The 13,326-nt window shown below is 39.6% G+C and overlaps 1 protein-coding gene across 1 annotated transcript in view; it reads left to right on the forward strand.

The window, feature by feature from the left end:
- The window catches only part of LOC139454942 (A disintegrin and metalloproteinase with thrombospondin motifs adt-1-like), a 30,990-nt gene extending 17,877 nt beyond the window's left edge, over nucleotides 1-13,113 (forward strand). The window contains exons 11-17 of the mRNA XM_071236539.1: nucleotides 29-199; nucleotides 1,079-1,249; nucleotides 2,129-2,299; nucleotides 3,179-3,368; nucleotides 4,125-4,347; nucleotides 11,652-11,749; nucleotides 13,029-13,113. Coding sequence (XP_071092640.1) covers nucleotides 29-199; nucleotides 1,079-1,249; nucleotides 2,129-2,299; nucleotides 3,179-3,368; nucleotides 4,125-4,347; nucleotides 11,652-11,749; nucleotides 13,029-13,113 — 1,109 coding nt within the window. The remainder of the gene's footprint in view (nucleotides 1-28; nucleotides 200-1,078; nucleotides 1,250-2,128; nucleotides 2,300-3,178; nucleotides 3,369-4,124; nucleotides 4,348-11,651; nucleotides 11,750-13,028) is intronic.
- Nucleotides 13,114-13,326: the final 213 nt, after the last annotated feature.

Consider the following 13,326-nt stretch of genomic DNA (forward strand, 5'->3'; position numbering starts at 1 on the left):
TTCATTACGACCTTGATCTCCTTTGCAGTTATCAGCATGTGGTCCGAATGGGCTGATAATAGCGCTTGCTCAACGTCCTGTGGGCCGGGGACAAATACGCAGATGAGGACCCGGGCTTGTACCAATTCCAACTGTTGCCCGGCTGACTTGACATTAGTTGAGACGAGAACAGTCGATTGTCAGATTTGTACCTGTCCAGGTAAGTACAAAATCCTTTATAATAAAAAATAAAGGAAAATCATGTATAGTTTGTAATGTAAATTATTCCAACATGTCGAATTATAGGACAAATGTACAAAGTGGACAAAACTTCCTATTTAGTTTGTTTCTAAACAAAAACGTACATAACACCCTTGTTAAGTGAGAGGAGATAATACATTTCTACTGTGTTTTCCTTGACAAAATCAAACTAAAGAACTGAGGCAAACATCAACGATATCTATATGAATGACCATTTAGGCACACAATCGCAAATATACTTTATTAATGGTGTAGACAACTCAGTTGTACTGCAAAGTCGTGAACAAGAATTATTAAGAAGTGTCAGAATGGGAAATTTCTGCTGTGGTGTCCTTGAAAAAACTGAAACGCTGAGGCAAACATCAATGATATGTGTATAACTGACCATTTGGGCACACAATTGCAAATATACCTTATTAATGCCATTCTTGATACCCACCCACTGTATTAAAGGAAATACGTCTCGCAGGTGACTGCAAAGTTTCGTAATGATTGCTAACGCACAAAGCAGAAAGAACATGACTTTTAGTTTGTTTCTGACGAAAAATATGGACTCACGACACTTCCCATTCCATTGCAAGAAAGGCATAAAGTCTTATATTATCTGCGTGACATTTCTGTTTCTGTTCTTTTCTTAAATGTTAGATGTCATGATGAAATCTTGATCTACAATATCGACTACAGAACTAGAATACAGACTGCCTCCAAGTCATCGACAGAACATGTGTCATCAACCGAACACATATTCCTATTCTCAGTGCGTGAACCCTCTATTGCTTTCTATTTTCATACACTACATCGATGTGTGATTTCATTACGACCTTGATCTCCTTTGCAGTTATCAGCATGTGGTCCGAATGGGCTGATAATAGCGCTTGCTCAACGTCCTGTGGGCCGGGGACAAATACGCAGATGAGGACCCGGGCTTGTACCAATTCCAACTGTTGCCCGGCTGACTTGACATTAGTTGAGACGAGAACAGTCGATTGTCAGATTTGTACCTGTCCAGGTAAGTACAAAATCCTTTATAATAAAAAATAAAGGAAAATCATGTATAGTTTGTAATGTAAATTATTCCAACATGTCGAATTATAGGACAAATGTACAAAGTGGACAAAACTTCCTATTTAGTTTGTTTCTAAACAAAAACGTACATAACACCCTTGTTAAGTGAGAGGAGATAATACATTTCTACTGTGTTTTCCTTGACAAAATCAAACTAAAGAACTGAGGCAAACATCAACGATATCTATATGAATGACCATTTAGGCACACAATCGCAAATATACTTTATTAATGGTGTAGACAACTCAGTTGTACTGCAAAGTCGTGAACAAGAATTATTAAGAAGTGTCAGAATGGGAAATTTCTGCTGTGGTGTCCTTGAAAAAACTGAAACGCTGAGGCAAACATCAATGATATGTGTATAACTGACCATTTGGGCACACAATTGCAAATATACCTTATTAATGCCATTCTTGATACCCACCCACTGTATTAAAGGAAATACGTCTCGCAGGTGACTGCAAAGTTTCGTAATGATTGCTAACGCACAAAGCAGAAAGAACATGACTTTTAGTTTGTTTCTGACGAAAAATATGGACTCACGACACTTCCCATTCCATTGCAAGAAAGGCATAAAGTCTTATATTATCTGCGTGACATTTCTGTTTCTGTTCTTTTCTTAAATGTTAGATGTCATGATGAAATCTTGATCTACAATATCGACTACAGAACTAGAATACAGACTGCCTCCAAGTCATCGACAGAACATGTGTCATCAACCGAACACATATTCCTATTCTCAGTGCGTGAACCCTCTATTGCTTTCTATTTTCATACACTACATCGATGTGTGATTTCATTACGACCTTGATCTCCTTTGCAGTTATCAGCATGTGGTCCGAATGGGCTGATAATAGCGCTTGCTCAACGTCCTGTGGGCCGGGGACAAATACGCAGATGAGGACCCGGGCTTGTACCAATTCCAACTGTTGCCCGGCTGACTTGACATTAGTTGAGACGAGAACAGTCGATTGTCAGATTTGTACCTGTCCAGGTAAGTACAAAATCCTTTATAATAAAAAATAAAGGAAAATCATGTATAGTTTGTAATGTAAATTATTCCAACATGTCGAATTATAGGACAAATGTACAAAGTGGACAAAACTTCCTATTTAGTTTGTTTCTAAACAAAAACGAACATAACACCCTTGTTAAGTGAGAGGAGATAATACATTTCTACTGTGTTTTCCTTGACAAAATCAAACTAAAGAACTGAGGCAAACATCAAAGATATCTATATGAATGACCATTTAGGCACACAATCGCAAATATACTTTATTAATGGTGTAGACAACTCAGTTGTACTGCAAAGTCGTGAACAAGAATTATTAAGAAGTGTCAGAATGGGAAATTTCTGCTGTGGTGTCCTTGAAAAAACTGAAACGCTGAGGCAAACATCAATGATATGTGTATAACTGACCATTTGGGCACACAATTGCAAATATACCTTATTAATGCCATTCTTGATACCCACCCACTGTATTAAAGGAAATACGTCTCGCAGGTGACTGCAAAGTTTCGTAATGATTGCTAACGCACAAAGCAGAAAGAACATGACTTTTAGTTTGTTTCTGACGAAAAATATGGACTCACGACACTTCCCATTCCATTGCAAGAAAGGCATAAAGTCTTATATTATCTGCGTGACATTTCTGTTTCTGTTCTTTTCTTAAATGTTAGATGTCATGATGAAATCTTGATCTACAATATCGACTACAGAACTAGAATACAGACTGCCTCCAAGTCATCGACAGAACATGTGTCATCAACCGAACACATATTCCTATTCTCAGTGCGTGAACCCTCTATTGCTTTCTATTTTCATACACTACATCGATGTGTGATTTCATTACGACCTTGATCTCCTTTGCAGTTATCAGCATGTGGTCCGAATGGGCTGATAATAGCGCTTGCTCAACGTCCTGTGGGCCGGGGACAAATACGCAGATGAGGACCCGGGCTTGTACCAGTTCCAACTGTTGCCCGGCTGACTTGACATTAGTTGAGACGAGAACAGTCGATTGTCAGATTTGTACCTGTCCAGGTATGCAGAAAAAGCCTTTGTGATAAGTGATAAGTAAAACATGTACCATGTTTAATGCAACTAAGACACATTGTATAAACGTGTTGATGATAAACCAATAACCAACGAGGCGAGAACTGTCCGTGTGCTTTCCACCATGGACTACCTATTTCATTGGTGTCAGGGAGATTAATCTATACAGCAGAGGAAAACATCTACAAAAACAGACCTAGAAATCTAGCGCATGCTTGCACCTTATCAAAATGTCGGCAACTGTTGAAACACATATTGAACGGCTCCCGGGCTGTTTCTACCTGCATTTGTAGTAATAACATTATGTGAGATCCGTGTATAGATAGAACAATAGCGATAACAACTTTTAAATAGTTTTAAAAAACTCAAGAAAATACGGGGTTGTAACGGACATCACAATGTGAACGCGATTTATGAAGGTTGCATCTTCGACCATGCAAGGTCATGTCGCGATTGTCGGCAAGAAAATGTGTATGTGTATGAGTGTATGACATTCTGAGTATAATGAACAACAATTACGTATCTGTACAAAGACATTTAGAATCAAACCCTTGGATCCCCAGCAACCTGTGCTTTACGTAAGCGACGACTAAATGAATCGGTGGTCAGGATGGGTAATGTATGACATAGTTAATTGCCTGTCAACGAATCGCATTAAAATTGATTGTATCTGTGCTCATCATGTCAATCACTGAATTGTCTGGTCCAGACGGGAATGATATTGATGGTTGCGGCGTTGAACAACAAACCTTGTCTATTGCAGCTACTGCGTGGACGACATGGAACAGATGGTCTGGATCAGGTTCGACGACATGGAACAGATGGTCAGGTTCGACGACATGGAACAGATGGTCAGGACCGTCGACATGGAACAGGTGGTCAGGAGCGTCGACATGGAACAGATGGTCAGGAGCGTCGACATGGAACAGATGGTCAGGAGCGTCGACATGGAACAGATGGTCAGGAGCGTCGACATGGAACAGACGGTCAGGATCAAGACGAAATAGGTGGAGATTTTATCGTAAGTAGATAATATGATATTTAACGACTGAACTATACTCGGCCCGTTCTTTTGTGCTACCACCTGCACAAATGCAATGTTCATTAAAGTAAGTGACGATGATGAGGGTACAATAATTGATGATTGTCATGATGAGGACATTGACATCAAGGGATATAATTTCTCATACATTTCGACCCGTCGGGATCTAAGGTAAAAGCAAAGGACCCCAGTAACATGTATTTGTTGTGAAAAACGACTAAATGGATCGGTAGTCAGGCTCGCGGACTTGGTTGTCAATCACGGGTGTCCACCGGAGGTCACCTCGATGCGGCGTTAATCATCGGGCATGCATATCTATGTTTGAGCCATAATTTGCAGCCGCGTGAAACGAGACTACTTTAAACTTTTGTTGGAATTTGACTGCTGCGGCCCCGGTGATTTTGCTACAGCCTACTACACTAAGATGCCGACCTAAGATGTTAATCTTTCATGGTCGCATGATTGTCCCTGGGTACAACGATTAAGGTCACCTTATGTAATGAACTTGTCAGTTGCAATTATGGTAAAGGTCAATGTCTACGTTCAGATCGTTGTGAAATACATATGTTTTGTTTGTTTGTTTGTTGTTTAACGCCGCACTTAGAAATATTCCAGCTATATGACTACAGTCTGTTTGTAATCGAGTCTGGACCAGACAATCCAGGGATTGATATCATGAGCATCGATCCACGCAATTTAGATACGATGACATGCATCAACCGACTCAGCGCGCCTGACCACCCGATCCCTCTTATACATCTGTTGAATATGGCACTGAAGAATATCCTGCACTTCACCTGGGGAATTCTTTTGCCACATGATGTGAGGTCAAAGGTTGTCATGAGACAAGAAAAATAACCACAAAATCGTTTATTGTTACACTTTGTCAAATACTGTCCATGCATTTATTATTAAAGTAAGTGGATTCAATGTTATGATAGGTCTCTAGCAGACTATGCTGGTCGTAAGAGGCGACCAAGTGGATCGATTGGTCAGGTTCGGTGACTTGGTTGATTGTGTGTCATCATGCTCTGACGTCGTGGATCGTTGCTCATCGATCTCTAGGTTGTCTGGTCGAGACACGAATATTTTCACGCCCTTGTTATATATCTAGAATAGTACCGAGTGATGTGATAAGCAACAGACAAGAAGTAAAAAATCAGGGTCAGTGTACAGGCTTTTGTGAAACATGGTTGCATCATCACTTACGCTTGTAAAATCCTGACACTTGGATAATTGTTGGACCTTGCAAGTTGACTATGCAGCGGTCAAGCGCTGGACTTACTCTTTACGGATGTGTAGCACATTGCATGATAATATTATTGCAGCTTTAACGAAATAACGATGAAAGGGCTCTCGAGTACCACATAATAATGATACCCTGATAATAATCCTTATATTGTCCACATGCCTACCTTAAAGTTGTATGTTATCGTGTCTGGTTGTCATATTCACCTTGACAAAAACAACAACGATGGTGTGTGCATTGACATTTTTGTGTGTTATTACGTTGTCATTTTTACAATACAAACAAACTCTTATCTTTTGCAGGTGGCTAGGTACAACCATGCAGAAGCAACAATTCTGACACACGTGTAAAACCCACTCAAGCGATCCAAATAAAAGGTGCAACTTACTAAGTGTCATGTTATTAATATTCTCCAACACCAAACGCGTGAGGGCGGTATGGTTGACAGTGGCCCTTGACACTTGGAAAACGGCATCGAATTTGATGTTTTTTCGTGTTGTGTTCTTGAACCTTAACCGTCTCAGTTCATCTATTTGTAAAATGGATACCCGGGCGAACTAGAATGTCTGGCTACCCTTAAATGTAAGCGACAACTTTCATTTAGTGAAGAAATCTCCACTGAAACCAGAGTCTATTATACGATATCATAAGCATGTGTTTATGAATCTTTATGACGATCAAGTGTTCGCATAGCGGTTGTAAATCTTTGCTAGACCTAAATGGATACAAACCAATTGTCATGTAGGTAGCCAATACCAACGTGCAAGTACCAATGGCTGTATAACCCTTGGTGAATAAACTTAGTGCCATGACTGTGTGGAGGACCCTGTGAGTGCCACTAACGCGATTGGGAAGGGCAACATTTTTAACAATTGAAATATAAATAACAAAACACTTTTCATGGCCACAAGAAATATCTGCTCAAATCAGAGTCGAGTAAACGATTCTGACGGTATCCTAAACTTCAAACAGGGATGAAATCGGGTGTTCGCGAAAACGAGAACGTAACCTGCACCCTGCCCTCCCCCCATATAAACCTTCACAAACACATACAAAGGCAAATCAATTTTTCACCTGAAAAGTCACGCAAATTGAGGGGCTGTATCTTCTTTAATCTTGTATCTTCTTTGTCTGAAGGAATTGTTTAGGATGTTTAGGACACAACCACTTCTTTTGGATTAAACACTGTGTGTGTGTGTGTGTTTAACGGTGTGTGTGTGTGTGTGTGTGTGTGTGTGTGTGTGTGTGTGTGTGTGTGTGTGTGTGTGTTAAACGCCAGAGCCAGTGTAGTGGAGTCTCATATTGTGACCCAGGAGCCACGTCATCAGATTACGATCGACCAAGCCTGACCACCCGCTCCATCAGGTCACTTCCTACGACTAACATAGGCTGCATCGGACCGATTCTAACAAGGAACCCTCACGGGTGTAAATTCAGAATACAACTAGTATGCAGATCGTTTCACGTGACAGTGAAAAGAAATCGTGTCCCATTGATCATAGGCTCTATTGTCTTATAGGCATTATGTGCAACGTTAACTGGGTACCTTAACACTCAAGGGCATTCACTGATCTATGTAGCCACCTTGTATGACACACAGGCTGCTAGAGATAAGTTATGAGCCGGAGCCATCGAAGGGTCTCTTAACAGGGTCAAACAGCGACCATGAGATGCATTAGACCTTCACATCAATATATGATGATCTTTCCCTGAGACTGAAGGATCCCCGCCGATATTCCGGGGGACACAGGTATCAGGCGTTTGTCCTTCGTGGCTACAATATATGAACATACTGACAGCTTGGTATTTTAGCAACTGAAAAATTGCTTCATGTTGCAATGCCCTTCAATCACTCAATAAGGATAATTAGCTCCTAATTTAAAACGCATATAAACGCCAATGTGCTGAAACATATGACATTTGGGGTAAAAGCAAAATAGCGGTGAACATTATATGAATAGATAAACAAAAATCAGCGACGACACCAGGTGGGGGTATATGCTTTTATTTTGAGTTAGGTAAAGTTTTCCAAACGAATACAACCTCAGAACTTGACTGTAAACATTACAGACAGCATGGACTTCATAAAACATTCCACATCCAATCATTGAGAGTTATCATTCCCTGAAGCGTCGTAAAATTATTAATGACTAAATTACACTGAGAGCTACGAAGTTCAACAACAATTCAAATGTTTTTATGGAATGATATTCAGCTGTAATTCCAAGACACCGGAAAGACCAGCGTCGATGCAATCAGTGTCGTTCCCATGATTCAAAATAAACTGAACCCGTTTTATCACAATATAGATTTTGATTATTGATCAGCTCGTCTTGACTGGCCGCCGCCATTTTGTTTGAAGCGAATGTAAGTGCCCAGAAAGTCCAGCATAGATAGGCAAGTGTGAAAACTGGACTTTTAAGTTCATTCCCTTACCTTGGGAAGATGACATAATAGTATAAAAAAATCTGTTGATGAAGACTTTTGTTTTGAATTCGGGTTTCGATGATACTTTCCTTGAATATAGGGTTTAGGATTGCATGTTATAATATCCCCATTCATTGTTGAAGTTAATTTCTTTGATATATCTCTGAATCCATTTGCCTAAGTCGTTCCAGAAAAAAATGAAGATTTCTATTGGGTATCAATATATTCCCGGGCTTTTATTGTTTTCATTGATCTTACAGCTTTTGAAATTTCTTCAATAGTTACATCCTTTTCAAAGTTATCAACCTGTTGTTTAGGGATTAGTTCTTCAGCAACCCATTTTCCATAAAAGGCGACTATGCTTGTCGTAAGAGGCGAATAACGGGATCGGGTGGTCAGGTTCGCTGACTTGGTTGATGCATGTCTTCGATCCCATTGCGTGTATCGATGCTCACGATGTCAATCACTGGATTGTTTCGTCCAGACTTGATTATTTACAGACAGCCGTCATATAGCTGAATATTGCTGAGTGCGTCGTTGAACAACAAATAAATAAACAAACAATCAAAGCCACTTTTAAATATGTTATATTAATATCTTGGTCCATGAATTCGTCAGACAGTGATTATTTGTCAGATAATGGAGTGCAATCATCACACACGTGGCAACAGGCAATACATTTGATCAAATCTTGAATTTAAATCTTAACTTTACAGATGTAACATTGTGCACAAACCCTTTTATAGACCTGTCGTGTCAAACTAAATACCTATAGCAGGTCCAGAGAAAGGAATATTTGATTCGACTGCTATGGATGCACAAACAAAATATTAGACATTTTATTTTTCAACTGTGTACATCACTATCCTACACGGCAAATTTTCTATGGGACATTTGACATCAACCAGGACTGATCATAGATATAGTCTTTATCTTCAACAGTTCAGTAGAAATGAAATGAAAATGAAAACTATAAAAGCAAATGTCACTGAAAGTTTAATGAGTGGATGAGTTCAGTTTAGGGTTGCTAAAAGTTCTGTCAGGGCGTGTCTGCCGAATGTGGGAGGAAACCTTGATGTGATGCAGGTATCAGACGTTTACCACTTGAGCACGAGTGTGGTGCTGACACACCTAGAAAAATAATCGGGTTTAAATAGGTTTGCGGCGTACCCAAGGGACCTAACTCTGAACAACAATATGTGAAATGATGGAATTTTTAACATCTCTGTGGAATGTAGGAATTAGATATACAGGTATGATATAAGCATCCCTGTGGACATCAATTGTGATCCTCCTCTTGCGGATGTGTTTCTTGATTCGCATTAATCGGAATTTCTGATCGGACTGGCAAAATCAAAACAACGGAGTTTGGCCAAGAAGAAGAAGAACTTTAGCTTTATGTATATCAATGATCTGAAATCTTTCAATGACAGTCAAGTAAGTCTCTATCACAAGCAAGGGAAATTCACCTTTGTAACACATTATGGAGCCAGTGTAGTGGACTAGATGATTGCTTCTTCGTCATATTATCCTCCTATTTCTGATGTTGGTGTGGGTACTGGAGATGAATCCAATCTTTTCATAATCTATTTCACTTTTAACATGGACACAAATGATCCTAACAGGTCAACATTGTGTGTTGAGGACCAGTTGTTTTCAGAAAAGGATGTATCTGTTGTACCAAAACCAAATGAAAAGACAATACTAGATGCTGGTTTACGTATGTGTTGAATGAAGATAATAAGTAGCTCTTAATTGATATATTCAATGCATCATTTGCACAAGATAAGGGTGAAATAGTTCATTTGAGACCAGTTGATGTGACTATGGTTTATCTCTACTTAACTAACAAACGGCTGATGTGAGATATCCTATCGTGCATTTCCTCCCTGAATTCAAGCCGAGCTTGAAGCCCCAAAGATTCCAAAGTTATAAGGCTTTAAGAGTACATAGAGATGATGGATCAGAGTTTCAGGTCTTTAGACTGTAATGCTCAAGAGTTAAGAAAATAGAAAATGTTATCACAGAAAAGATATTTATATAAGAAACAACAGAGACAATAATTGGTCAAGGGTAAACCGAGTAACCTGCAAAGAGTGGGCAGGCCATATTCTGTAAAGATATGCGCCCTTCATCTCATGCCGCTTCAGATGAGTGTGACATGAAAGGAAAACAATTCAGGATCAACTGAACCCAAAAACCCAAGTCACTTGTCCTGAAATCATTGAAGTTATTGAATATCAAAAAAGTAATATTTGTCCACTATTCACATCTGGTGATGATCCCGTGAAGATCCGGGGTAGAATAGGTCTTCAGCAACCCATGCTTGCCGTAGAAAGCGAGTATGCTTGTCGTAAAAGGCGACTAACAGGATCGGGTTGTCAGGCTCGCTGACTTGGTTGATGCATGTCATCGTATCCAAATTGTGTGGATCGATGCTCATGATGTCAATCACTGGATTGCCTAGTCCGGATTCGATTATTTACAGACCGCCGGTATATATCTGGAATATTGCTGAGTGCGGCGTTAAGCAACAAACAAGCAAACAAAGAAAAACATCTGGTGATGAGAATACTACATATGACTGCAGAGGTACATGAATGTCACTGATTGACAATGTGTGACAAAGTTTTTAGTCACATATGAAAGGGAGATAACTTTCATTTACTTTCAACTCTTGCCAGGTGTGCTCTCATTGGCAGGATAGTGAAAGACCGATCCAGTCTGTGAATCAAAATTGGCGCATGCGTCAGTTTGAGCCAATCCGAAGGCCGAGCGCTCGTTGCGTTTTTTTCAGACTTTTTTTTTCGGGATCAACAATGCCGGTGAAGCGCTGTGCACACGGTTTGTGCAACTCTGGCTCCAGATATCCGTTGTGTATCGCTGGGGTTCGATTTATTCCATTCCCCAAACCAAAACAGTCGTGAGAAAATTGTTTGCGATGGATCAAGGCGTGCGGCAGGCCTCCTTATCTGCTTAATGTCAACACAATCTTCCACGAAACTAACGTCTGCTGGAAGGTGAGAATTTGCACGATTTCCCGCACTTTTGAACATATAAATTATTCTATACAAGGGCATAACAACAAGTAGCAAGTTAAGATTTCGTATCAGTTATTAACAAGGATTGTGACTAAACAACAAAATTATTCCTGAATAACGTGTATGTGCCAATATCGGGCTTTGAGTTAGTAGCATATCTGGTAATGAAGCAGGAAAAGCGAGTTGTCCGGGACCAGTTGGTGACGTATTGAAAACAAACATAAAAGACATGAATTCGGTCAGTGCAGATCGAACTTGTCCCATTATCTAAATTCTGGTACAATTAAGTGGACATTTGTCAACAGTGTTCTTCGATTTCTAGAATATTATTAATTTTGTAAACCTTCAGGTGAATATGGTTATACATACATAGTTTCAAGTCATAAAAATTCCCAACATGCCTTGGCCTATGAACTCGCGAACTACACATGTATCCAAGGGAATGTAGTCATCGTCAAGGTTTTCTTTCATGCAAAATCTTTCAGTGTATCTGAAAGAAGTTCTCGTTCAACCACGCCTTGAATATTTCAGCATTTCTATGAAGAGACGGGGGGCACTGATGAATTCCCTGACCAACTTGCGGTGGATGGAAGCATCCCCTTCAAGGCAAGGAAGACGAGGAATACTACGTAAGAATAGTAGATTGCCAGGATATTTTGACATTTAAATAAGAGCTTTGCAGATGCATGTGGTAAGTATTAAATAAAGCACAGGCAATATATTGGTATATGGTCTCTGATTACAGCCAATGTGTCAAGCAATTCACCCGGAAACTTTACACCATCCCCCTGGCTCTATCTGTTTTCTTTCTTGAATTTCAGTATAAGGCGTTAGATGCCACTGTTGCAAGTGTAGAGGTCTCTGTCCCAGCTCACAACATTCTGCCTGTCCACGACTCAAGAGGGTCTCTCTGCAGTACTTCTACTCAGTGTGAACCAGCTGCAACAAGTGCCATTTCCACTCAGACTCAGGAAACTGGTCATGTTACTGTGAACTTCCTTTTGATGCTATTAATATGTACAATGAATACGTTCAACAATATAGAAACAACAGCGTGAACATTCAATAGTTAGTTGGTTGGTTTGTTGTTTAACACTGCACTCAGCAATATTCCAGCTATATGACGGCGGTCTGTAAATAATCGAGTCTTGACCAGACAATCCAGTGATTCATATCATGAGCATCGATCCACCAAATTGGGATCGATGACATGCATCAACCAAGTCAGCGAGCCTGACCACCCGATCCCGTTAGTCACCTTTTACGGCAAGCATGAGTTGCTGAAGACCTATTCTATCCCGGAATCATCACGGGTCGAACATTCAATAGTACTTGATTGAACTGTTTGTCTTGAGTGTCAGTAATAGTAATGCAGTGGACAACCTAAACTTACAAGTCTTACATGCCGTCATATTTTGGTCAAACAAGAGCTTAGGCCCTGCTAAAAATGTTGAAAATTCACTTTTTAATTCATAGAGAAGCAATACATAATTATCATACCATCAGTGCAAAACACATTCACCTTTATTCAGTTACAGTTTCAAAGATGTAGTCAAAGTTTCTAACGTACATGAACTGAGCACCTATATTTTGACCATACATAATTTTCTGCCATTCATAGAATGGATTTACTCATCTGCTGGAGTTTCATGTATCTTGTATTTGTCCACCTGAAATTATTCAGAAACATGTTTATAATTTCAGCATCTTTAGCAGTATACATTTAATTGAAATAATTTTAATCATTATTACGGATAAAATCAACAGGACATAATCAAAATGTTTTGGCAAAAGATAACACTGAAGGATATATTAAAAAATAGTATAGATGTTTTATCTAGAAATTTATCAGCAATTCACTTCACGTGTATTTATTTATGTTTTAACGAATGTGAAATGCTGTTTCAGTGTATTCCTGTTTGATAATGATGACAGATCTATCAAGATGCCTGCGGGAGGAGGAGGACAAACAAAGACGGAAAACCGAGATTGAACATCAAGGCACCAAAAGAACGATTCACGCCAGATATTGTGAACGTCAAAGATAAAGAATGTGTTTAGATATTATGCTTGGTTATCGTTTACAACCTTTCTAGTGCTTCTTACATGTATGTTTCCCACAGATGCCAACCCTGTTCACTACACTGAGAAAAGGAAAGACATAAAGGAATTCTGGCTCCAGACGCAATTATTCCTCGTGCTCTGT

The sequence above is a fragment of the Haliotis cracherodii genome, unplaced genomic scaffold, assembly GCF_022045235.1.
Source record: "Haliotis cracherodii isolate W230 unplaced genomic scaffold, xgHalCrac1.p SCAF_11, whole genome shotgun sequence".
In the NCBI taxonomy this organism is placed as follows: domain Eukaryota; kingdom Metazoa; phylum Mollusca; class Gastropoda; order Lepetellida; family Haliotidae; genus Haliotis; species Haliotis cracherodii.